The sequence below is a fragment of the Lepisma saccharinum genome, chromosome 20 (assembly GCF_977018435.1).
Source record: "Lepisma saccharinum chromosome 20, izLepSacc3.1, whole genome shotgun sequence".
Classification (NCBI taxonomy): domain Eukaryota; kingdom Metazoa; phylum Arthropoda; class Insecta; order Zygentoma; family Lepismatidae; genus Lepisma; species Lepisma saccharinum.
The window spans coordinates 22,886,731-22,898,880 of record NC_139248.1 but is presented as its reverse complement, the minus strand read 5'-3'; the positions used below and the strand labels follow the sequence as shown (position 1 = coordinate 22,898,880).

The window sequence follows — 12,150 nt, the reverse complement described above, 5'->3', positions numbered from 1 at the left end:
GTGTAGAAAGAACTGAGTTGCAACAATAAAATTTGAGTCCACGGTTAGCACGAATTTTTTTAACACAAACTCTTGATTTTTTGGTCCCTTGGGATTCGTGGTAACGAGGGTTTACTGTATTTAATTTTCACATATCTCGGTAAGATATTCAAAACTGCATTTTAACATAGAGATGATGACTATGTTCACTTATTTTACAATTTCACTTCGTCTTTTACTGTCTCCTTAATCATTTGTGTATATCTGCCCTTCTGCAACTTTTCTCATCCTATTCCTTTGTTGCATATATTCCGTATATATATATATACTAATCCTAAACAAAATACAAATATTGCAACAAGAAAGTAGTAATTTCCAATAGGCACTTACTGTAGTAGATTTCTATTAGTTCAAAACATTCCCACTTTTCCTAGAGGATTTACTATAAATTTTCTATTGTAACTACTGGCAATACTCAATACATCAAACTGTCCACAATCAATTTAAAATTTCCTATTTTAATTTGTTCAAAAACGTACTTTTAGTCCACTACAACAAAACATATAATTCTTTATTCAGAAAAAAAAACAGTTAATTTCCCTGACATTTCTAGGAAAAATTAATTTCTGGGATTTCCAGACTGTTAGACACCCTACGCATGTGGATTTTTCACAAGGTTCAATTTTTGTAGTCTTGATAATACTCATAAAATATTTAAATAGATATCAGGGTATGGCAAGGTAAAGTAGGTAAAGTTCCCCGTGCATATGGCAACATGCCATGAAAGCACATTTAGGGAACGTGGGAGTAGAGCCCTATACATTCTAGATCTTTGCCATTTTGGAGATGATGTGATCAGCACCATGCTCCGGCTGCATTCACACACCAGGGTTGCCGCCAGTTACTAATTGATTTGAGGTTGAGTGAGCCACAGAGCTGCTTTATTTGGGGACAAGACCAGAAAATTTCCAACATTAGATCACTCACCCTGGGAATCAAACTCGGGTCTCCCACATGGCAGTCAGACACGCTAACGACTAGACCACCACAGCTCTTCAAGATATGGCAAGGGTCAGAAAAAAAAGATTCATAGAGGTAGCAAGTAACATGTGGTAAATAAATGCAGATATAAAACGAGTGTTTTCACCTTTACCATTTGTTCCTTTCTTTGTCTCCACAATTGGCTTCCAATCTAACAGAATAGTCCTGAGGTACATGAGCAACCCTTCCGTTAAATCCAAATTAAAATCATTGCAAAACATTTCAACATCCGATATCTCCACTGTTGGGTATGTAACAAAAAGTTCCAGTAACATGTGGTATTCCTTCAAGCTGTTCAAAGATGAACCTGCAATTTTAGAAATAAAATGTGACTTTCTTGAGATACAATCTATTTCAAGATAAACATATGATTTGCAATCAAAAAGTTTACGAAGGTTGTTTACATCAAACTGGAAGTTGTCGCTTGTTGTTGTTTTAATAAGTGCATATTACTTGTATCTCTGTACCAAGCATGTAGGAATGTTCAGGAAGTTACTTTTTAAAAGTAACCAAGTTCAATTACTCAGTTTAGAAAGTAATTCAGCTACAGTTACTTTCTGCTCCAAATTTTCTTATAAACATATTACACATAATCAATGATCATAAATTGTAATAAAATAAAATATGAACACCTATATGTATTTTATTTATGATTCTGGTACATAAATGTGTATGTTGATATTATTAAACTAAACTCGAAGGGCCAGGGCCTGTCAGAGGGGCTTTTCATTGGATGATGTGTGGTCAGCGCATCAGATTCCATCGGCACTGTTTTCTGGCTTTTATGACCAGCACCCGCTACTTCTTGAAGTAACTTCCCAATTGTCCTCACAACACTGGATCGATCAACACTGAAATTTTGGAGACAAGCACGGGTAATCGAATCTGGGACCACTCGCACCAAAGGCAAGAGTGCTAACCACTTGGCTACGTGGGAACCTGGTTCATATAATTGAATGATTAAGTTCAAAAAATCATTTGCCGGCTTCCATGGCCGAGTAGTTATGACATCGCACTATGATGCTAGGGGACCTAGGTTCAAATACCAACATGGGCATGGATGTTCTTTGTGAGTGTCCCGTCATCAATTTCATCATCATTCATTCCCATCTTCATACCAAAAGTGGCAGAAAAGCAAAGTAAAAAAGAACAAATTCCTCAAATCAGAATGGCTTTCGACTGGGAAGAGGAACAACCGACCCAATCTTTATGAGACTCTCAATGGAGGAATGTTATGAATATAATGTTGATTTACATGTGCTTTTCATTGATTACTAACAGGCCTTTCATAGTACTGTCAGGGGAAAGATGCTGAATGACCTAGAAGAATTTGGAATACCAAAGAAAATTGTTAAATTGATTGAACTAATGATGAAAGGATCACAGGACAAGGCTTTCAAATAACAATGGTAAGACAAGGAAATTAATTATGAACAGTACTATTTATTATAGCCCTACATGTAGCAATGATAGAATTAAAGATGGGTGGGACAATAGTTAAAAAAAAGAGAAGTTTCTAATCGTTAGATTTTTATTTTTATTTGATTTGGTTAATTTTACTTCACGTTTCTGTCACTTCTGGCTAATAACAAAGATGAGGATGAGTGATGATATGAAGGGACACTCATAAAGAACAACCATGCCCAGGCTAGGATTTGAACCTAGGACCCCTAGCATCGTAGCAGCTGTGATATCCACTCCACCATGGAGCCTGGTTCTTATAGTTAAAGAATTAATACAAAGTAGGGATGGGCCGATATGAAATTTGGCCGATACCATACCGATGTAAAATTTACCGATACCTATAACCGATATTCTACCGATCCTATATAAAATTAGAAATGGTCCTTCAGAAAGTAGGGCATGGATATTATCCATAACAATTACAACAAAATTGCAGAATTTTGCACTAAATTATAAGATATTTATCGATATATCGGATCGGTAAAATAATAGATAATTTTACCAATAAACCGATACACCGATATGCCTATATCGGCCGATACCGATAGAGCACCGATTAATCGGTCCCATCCCTAGTACAAAGTAAATTGAAAGTTGAAATGTAACCCTACTGCAAATAAGTAATAGCAATTAAAAGACTGAATGCTTACTGTCAAAAAATTTAAAATCCAGAAACATAAAATTGGGGTTCCATTCTATTTTGTTTTGATACTCCTTAAAATTTTATGTCAAAGTTGAGCTTTGTCAATCATAAAGGCGATTAAGATACTCCTGGCTGAAAGGATGATTTTTTTTTTTCACAAAATGTTTGTAGCAGAATATAAGTATGTTATTTGAATATCTTACATTTTAGTGGCATCCTTCGAACCTTAAACTTTCTATTCCACTCAAAATGTTTATGAAGATCCAAGAAGGATGTGAAATTCTTCTTCAACTTCATCACTTTAGAATAGTGGATTCCAAGGGTTGTCAATTCCAGAACCTTCTTAGAATCTTGACCAAACCTTAAAACAAACAAAAATATACAATTCAAAAAGATTTATATTAATAGTCATTTTAGCATATATAGGAATTGTATTATCATCTGGAAGTTATTGAGCTATGTGAATGAAATTTCGCCAGTATAATCACTGGTCCTTGTGTGCATGATGGTATAAAAATGTTCGTAGAATGTCGCTTACTTTTTTGACAGGTGGCGGTAGATGTCAGTAACCTGAGAGATGGAGAAGGGTGAGACTCGCAGTGTGATTAAGTTCCAACATTTGAAGAGTTCCGTGTCCGGCAAATTCATGATGAAATGAAGGCTGTCTATGGTGATGATTAAGCGTCACATGACACTTGTGAGGTGGAAGAGGAATTTCCAAAGTGGCTACATGTCCCTCACAGGCGAGTCAAGAAGTGAACGACCACAGATGATGTGGCTACAGTGAAGAAAGAGGACACTAACTGGAAGACCAACGAGTAACTCTCATATGATCATGCATGCAACTGATCTTAGTTTTGGCAGTGTGTGGAAAACAATTCACGACGAACTCCAAATATCTAAGGTGTCAGCATGCTGGGTCCACCGACAATACACTCACTCACTCATCTCAAGCTGCTGCTGTGGAAGCAAGGCAATGTGGCTACGAAATATTGCCACATCTGCCCTGTTCTCCCAATCTCACCCAAGTGACTTTTTTCTTGTTCCCTGAAATGAAAAATCCACTGCAGGTCAGCAATTCGACAACACAAATGATGTCATGCAAGAGGTGGAACACTGGCTTTCGATGCAATCCGATGACTTCTACAATGACAGCTTGCGGAAGGTCAAAAAATGCTGGGAGAAATGTGTGCATCTGCACGGTGACTATGTACAGAAGTCTTAACGACCACAACTTCAAATAAAGTTTCGCGTTTCATTTAGTTCATGTTGATAAAACAAAAAGCATTACGATAGCCTCTCGTATGTACTACGGATGGTAGATTATTTGAAGGGCTCGGGTGTAACACATGGTAAGTGACATTTTGGTGATTTCTGAGTTCATTAAAAAAAAAAAAAGTTATTAGAAGCTATACTGTAGATAAATTGTTTTCGTGTTGTGGTTACCAATTTCAGAAGGCTTCACTGAGTACAATGCAAATTGTATGACATGGCAATTTTACTTGAAAATTGAAGGACGGCACATTTTACTTTTTAACTCAAAAATTACCAAAATGTCAGTTAGCATGTTTTGCACCTGAGCTCTTCAATTGGTACTTTATCCTTTATCAGTGTCAGCTGATATGGATATACTGGTGTATCAGTAACATTGTTGATGATTTTATTGATCCAATATTTCTATAAGATGTAACATATTGCAAAATTATGCTTTTTTTATTACATGTGGTGAGCCTAAAAGAAGTACTTACGTGAAATTTAGGAAAAAGAAGTACTTACGTGAAATTTAGGAATTTCGCACTTCCGCATTGCACAATTTAATGGTTGAATCCTATTAATTTTGAAGATCCACTGCCTTCATTCACAAAAAAGGTAACCAGGAACAAATATCAGATCAAGTTCAAATACCATTCGTACGTGGAACTTTCAAATGCCGTACCCTTTTGTGAATGAAGACAGTGGATCTTCGAAATTAATAGGATTTAACCATTAAATTGTGCAATGCGGAAGTGTGAAATTCCTAAATTTCACGTAAGTAACTTTAAACTGCATTTACCGCATCCATCTTGAATAAAAGAAGTAGACAGATTAAATGGTTTATAAATGAAAAACTGTCTGTTTTATCAGGAAGCATTTAGTACGGTTTTATAGAAAAAGTCTTCAAGTTTAAGACCTCCACATTTCGTTTGTTTTCATGACATCACCACCACGTGAACACCCGGCAATATGGCCACTAGCCAGGCAGAAAAGGCTTTCTGTGTGCTCGTGATTTAACACCACGTGACTACTTCTTGTGGGGATACATCAAGGACCAGGTTTTTGTCCTTCCCTACCTACAAGTGTGGGCAACACATCCCAACGGCTGCTGCAACTGTTGACATGTATGTGCTGAGACAAGTTTGACAAGAACTGGACTCGCATTGATATCTGTAATGTTACAAAAAGTCATGTAAACTTCAGGACATACTCTTCTACCCATGTAAGTATTTCAGCCATGTTATTAAAACTTTTGTTTCTGTAAAACTTTGAAACCGTCAATTTCTTTTAGGCTCACCCTGTGTATATTTTATGAATATGAATGTTCAATTTGTATACAGTGCTGCCTCACATAAAAAACACACACACACACACACACACACACACACACACACACACACACACACACACACACACACACACACACACACACACACACACACACACACACACACACACACACACACACACGCACACGCACACGCACGCACGCTGTTAAAATGATAAAATCTAGCACATGCATGGGATTCTTAGTGACTATTCAAAAAAGGAAGGCTTTTCATCAATATCAGGCAATAGTGATCAATTGTTCGAGACCGACTGCTGCCACGCCTGCCTATCCTGTTTCATATTTGCACTCGCCTTGTGTTCTTGTAATGACAAGAAATGTATGCTTCTGTGACATTATTGTAGCTTGATTATGTACAAATGAAGTGTATTTTATGAAAATTAGTATAACACCGAATTACGTACAAATTAAACAAAGGTTTAATTAACACATTTGAAAATTACATTTTGCCAGGACCTACAGTAATTTACATATAAAACAGAATTATGCTGAACACTGAACTGAGTTACGTATAAAGCAGTCTCAACTGTATATGTATACAATTACCTTTTGATCGCAGCCTGAAGTCCTTCTAGTGCTTTTTTCTGCCAAGTACCACACAGTAGGCCAAATGCAAGGTCAAAATCAAAATGGTTGCTACTACAAATTTTCATCAGAACAGACCTTACAATGCCCGACAAGAAGTTCTCACTTGCCATAAAAACAGGAACTTCCTTGACCTGAAGAGAAAGAAGAGTTAGATTAGAAAATACTTTTTTCATTACCATATTTAATATGTTTTTATAAGTTATCATTGGAAGCTGATGGTTGAAGCGTTACAGTTTTGTATGGTGCAAACTCATCCACGCATCTAACTACTGTTAAGGTACACAATACAATACTGAATTGGACCACATTCACTTGAAAATACTCGATTGAATCTCCCACGCTCGAATATATAGAATATCAAATATCATTTTAATGTGACAATAATCGTACAAATATATGTGTAAAATTCATCCTGGTAGTTTCAGCCCATAACCATATATTTATTTTCATACATTGCTATGTATTGGTAAGATAGACTAATTACATTTTAACATGGAGATGATGACTGTGTTCACTTTAGTTTCAATTTCACTGCGTGTTTCACTTCACGATCCATATTTGAAGGTCCACTACCACAGACAAATTACGGTTATATGGGAACAAGCGTGTACCGATCGTTTGCATGTTTGACCTATTTGCTCGAGCAAAGAAATGTTGAATTCTGTCAGCCATCTAACGTCATCCATGCAAACTATTAGATGATCAAGCAAAAAGGCCTCGATGCAGAACTCTAGTACCCAAGTACTTTTCACCATTCCAATTTTACTGTGACATTCTCAGATTCATTTATGCAATTATTCTTATAAAAACGGTGGATTTATGTAATAGAAAGAAACAAATATACATGCCTTACACACAATTCCAAGTCAGAAGCCATGAGTACCTAGCATGCTCTCCAAAACACTCAGTTTTGGATTTGTTTTGGAACATCACATGTGCATCCTTTTTTCAAATGTTTATTTCAAAAATAGTAATATGAAGTTACGCTAGACCAGTGGTCTTCAACCCCAGCCTGCATGCGACCTACTTGCCTTATTTTAGCAGCCCGCTAAAGCCTTTAACGAAATAAATTAAAAGGATACGATTGAGTGATTGAAACAGATTAGATCTGACTATGTTACACTGCAGATCTCACTGAGTCACTGTGGTGGCTGCCATCCCTCACAGTGAGTTCATTACATCTCTATTCAGTACTGTCTGTCTGCGAAGAGCTCTTTCCAAAATGAAATCGAAGTTGAGGAATCAAATGACCCGACACACACCTTGAAAACTGTCTGCAAGTAGGATAATTGAACTTCACGGCGAATACTCGCATGCCAGTGAAGAAAAAAACAATCACAGTCCTCTCATTGAAGGGGTAAATGACAATTCTTGTGTATGGATGTTTAACATGCTTTTTCATAAATAAAAAAACAGTTTCGTTTTTGTTTCATTATGCTTATTTGTTGTGTTGAAGAGCTTAACTTCAATTCAAAAGTTGTCAGTGTTCTTTGTAATAGTTAATGCTGGTGTTTTCAAGTAAAGAGTCTAGTAAATGAATGCATCTTGAACAACAGAAACCATGCAATTATTTGTAAAGCTACCATTGCCTGTGAACATGCCTGAAATCGTGCGGCCCCTCAGTCAGTCCCTTATAGAATGTGGAAATGGCCCGCAATAGGAAAAACATTGAAGACCACTACTCTAGTCACTTGCTTTAACTGTAGCCTCAATATTTCCGACTTGGAATGGCTAATGAAGAGTTATTTTTAATTAATCAAAATGGTGACATTCTCAAAAATAATCTTCAATAATAACTTGTTTGTGTAGACTTCCGGAAAGCATACTGAATAATCAAGAGGAAGGCAACAAGAAATGTACATCAAAAAAAGAAATAAATCACAAATTGTCAACTAGCCTTTTTTATACACAACTTTATCTGTAACTTTTGTCATAAGAATAATCTAGGGTTGAATGAATGAATTGATTTATATTATGTCAGATATCTGCCACTTTTGGCTAATTGCGAGGATGAGGATGAATAGCGATAAGATAATAAATAGATGAAGGGACAAACACACATGATTGATTTGGTTTATTTTACATCACAATTCTACCATTTTTGGCTAATAGAGAAGACAAGAATGAATGGCCATAAGATAAAATAGATAAAGGGGCAATCACAAACACATATAGACAGCACACAGCACAAGTCCCATAGAAAATTATACTGGCCATTAGTCTGCAAAATTCAGTCCAGGATGTACTATGTGGAAGTAATGTTGACATTTGGGTGTCTTAAGAAAGGATTACCCCTTAGTTACACCCCAATCTAGGGTTGAGCTGATGCCAATATCAGCATGTATTGGTATCGGAGAATACTGGTCGAAGTTTAGTCACAGACTTCTAATCACATTTTGCAGCATTTCTCAGCATGGCAGCTACCTTATGACCAATCAGCATTGGGCATACATGCCCACACACAAATAACCACAGGCCAACCTAAGTACAAGGGCCATTAGGTTGGCATCAGGGAAAGCTTGTGAGAGCTATTTTCCCAGAAACTTATACCCCCCACCCCCAATTAGAATCATGGGTCATGTTTACCAACCAGTTGTCACTCATGGGAGGGGTAGAAATGCTTTATTTATAAAGAACCAACCATTGTTAGGCTAACAGTAGCCATTTTGGAGAACAAAAACCATGTGCTCCAAATCACATGTTTACTAAATCTTTTATTCTTTACTGAAAATCAGAGATAACACTCACCCATAGGTAAAATAATGCCTAATTTATTAAAAGTAAACTCATTTGCAATTATCTGGTATAATTAAGCCAGAAAAGCTGAAAAAACACTTTTGTTTATACTTTTTAAGCAATTGATAACTCTGCCATCTGGTGGGAGAAAGTGGCACTTCTCCCAAAGACAAGGAAAGATCTCAAGGGACTCCAGCTGGCCAATGAGAAGCCGTCAAGGCTGTGACGTCACAGAGGAGACTTTCAGATGGCCTATTGTGTTCTGAGCTTGCTATTCAAGCTCACTTGTATTACAGACCCACCTGAGAGCAGGTCTCCTGGAAGTTGCTGGTAAAATCCAGTGTGTGAATGGCCACCTGTGCCAGCAACAAAGGATACATAAAGGGAAAAGGGATCTAAGGTCCTGTTACAGTAAACACAGGCCTAAGTGTGTGTGACCAAGTGGGATATTGTGTCCACAAGTGCATTTAAGGATCCCAGTGAAAATTCAGCAAAATAGCGAGTTTTGTGTCCCTCATCCCATGTGGAAATCCAGACCACATGGTCGGCAGAACTGACGCCATAGAAGCATCCATAGGATATCAGAGAATATCCAAGTTGGTCTTAGCCATCCATCCAAGAAAAGCCAGGAAAACTCATTTATCACTCCCCCAAAGCCTTTGTTACACCAAGGAAGCACATAATATTAAATTTTTAGTGTGGTGTACCCCAAAATTGTCCATGTGTCGGGATGTGGCGATAAAGAGTGAAATAGTGTGTGTACGGCCCCAGGTATGATTGATATAGTGTGAAAACGGCTGATATGTAAGTACAAAATCTTTTGTATATCTTTTTGTGTCATGTACAGTGAAATGCTCATGTTTGGTGGCAGCTATGCCACAAGCGGTGTTCTTTTCAATGAATAAATATGTCGTTTAAAGGTGTCTGAACTTCTATCATTTTAGTGAATCATAAGCCTACAGGGAGGTTATTGCAGCATGACACCGCAAGAGCGTCGGCCGCTTGCCGGCCCAGTCATGCAACAGGTGCCGGCAAATTGCGTAACAGATAGCCCGTTACACAAACCGCTTGTTTTGTAATGTTTCCACTTTTCACAATTATAGTTACAATTACAACTTAAATAAGCACGTACCTTGCCGCAAGGATGCTGGAAAAGGTGTCCTCTAAAATACAAATATTTCTGGCACTTTATTTCTGCCCATATCGCTTCTGACAGCAATGACTCATCCAACATAAAGGATTCAATTTTTCATTCTTGTCTTGCCTTCGAATAAACAAAACCGTGACTCTTATTTTGCAGATAACACAAGATTAATCCTTTTGAACACTAGAGTCAGTGGCGTGCCCAAGATTTTCGAGGGGGGAGGTTACGTATACATTATTATGCAAAACGAAAGCGCAGATAAACGAATTATTTAACAGTGTCACTTAATTTTAACGTGTGAATATTTTTGAAGTAAAGTAGCGATCATACACTGTGTGCGTTTTTCTTTCTGAGAGCGCCATTTGAAATAAGCACTTTTCCCCTTTTGCTACTATGGGATAAACTGAATATAAAAGGCTATAACTGCTCAACAACTGCATCTTTTTAAGAAATTTAAATTCTAAATGTAAGAATGAACAAAAAGCAACATTTTATGTAAATTCCGACAATTGTGAGTCCAGGGGGAAACGGGGGCCAAATCCCAAAGTTCTATTTTCCCCGTAATTACGCAAAATTTCTGAACGTCGTAATTTCCATATTTTTTTTTCAAAGTTGCGGCAGGAGCATTACATATCCTCATAGAGTAGTCTTTTGTTGTGCTTCCCTCAAAATTTGGTCCATCCAGTGTCTATAGAGCCGACGCTAGAAGCGAAATTCCTCAGATGTCGCAAGAGCGTCAGTCGGAGTAGTGGTAAGCCGCGAGAAGCCTCTCGATACTACGCGAATGCGACAGCTGTCGGCTACCAGTTGTTTAGACGTGTTCACTTCGGTTTGCGTTTATCAGTACTCGTGTTGTTTATACTGTGTTATTGAGTTGGTGTGCTAAAGTGCTAGTGCTTTATCGTGTGTTATTTGTTATTCATTCATTAGTTATGGCGCCAAACAAATATAGTCTTGAACAAAGAGTTTTTATGTACGATACTTACGTGAAAACGAACTCTTGCAGAAAAGTAGTCAGGCGATTCGCAAGAAAATTTCCTGGCAATCCTGTTCTGGACAGACATACTGTTTACAACCTCGTTAAAAGATTACGAGAGACAGGATCTCTTGAACCTAAGAAACGTGTTTCCAGACGACGTGTTCTTACGGAAGAAAAGCTAGACGAAATTGGTGAACGACTTGAACATACTCCAAAAAATCCCTCCGTCGGCTTGCTCAGGAAACAGGCATTTCAAAATCCTCAGCACGAAATGACACGAAATTACTTAGATTAAAACCCTACAAAATTACAGTGGTTCATGAATTGCAACCGCGCGATCACGCGACTAGAGTTCGATTCTGTAACTGGATGCTGGATAATATTGTTGCTGGCAGAGTAAATCCAGAATTAATCATATTTTCAGACGAAGCTTGGTTCGAATTGAATGGCCGAGTTATTTCACAAAACAATCGCTATTGGAGCGCAGAAAAACCTGACCTTGTGCATGAAGTTCCGCTCCATCCTGCAAAAATTGGTGTGTGGTGTGGTTTGAATGCGCACAGAATAATAGGGCCTATTTTTTATGAAGGTACTATCAATGGTGAAAGGTATCGAAGAGACATACCACAACCTTTTTTTGAACAATTAACGGACATTGAATGCCAGCAGTCATTTTTTCAGCAGGACTCTGCTACTGCTCACACTGCTTATGAATCACTTAATTTTATTGCCGAGATTTTTGAGGACAGAATTATCAGTACTGAGTTGTGGCCCTCTCGTAGCCCCGATCTTACTCCTTGTGATTATTATTTATGGGGAACATTAAAAAACAAAGTGTATCAGAATAACCCGCGTACAATAGAGGATTTAAAAGAAAATATAAGAAGAGAAATTGCCAGAATCACACCTGAGGAGCTTATGGATGTTCAGAGGAATTTCATACGCAGATGCTGGAAATGTATTGGTGTTGAAGG

General features: G+C 37.6%; 1 protein-coding gene across 2 annotated transcripts in view; it reads right to left on the bottom strand.

The window, feature by feature from the left end:
- Positions 1-12,150, bottom strand: part of rod (kinetochore component rough deal) — a 76,928-nt gene that overhangs the window by 43,457 nt on the left and 21,321 nt on the right. The window contains exons 11-13 of one of the 2 annotated variants that reach the window (XM_083142192.1): positions 6,276-6,448; positions 3,331-3,488; positions 1,127-1,327 (exon numbers count right to left, since the gene is read on the bottom strand). In XM_083142192.1, the coding sequence (XP_082998318.1) occupies positions 1,127-1,327; positions 3,331-3,488; positions 6,276-6,448 (532 nt within the window). The remainder of the gene's footprint in view (positions 1-1,126; positions 1,328-3,330; positions 3,489-6,275; positions 6,449-12,150) is intronic. The other variant, XM_083142193.1, reaches the window with a different exon arrangement.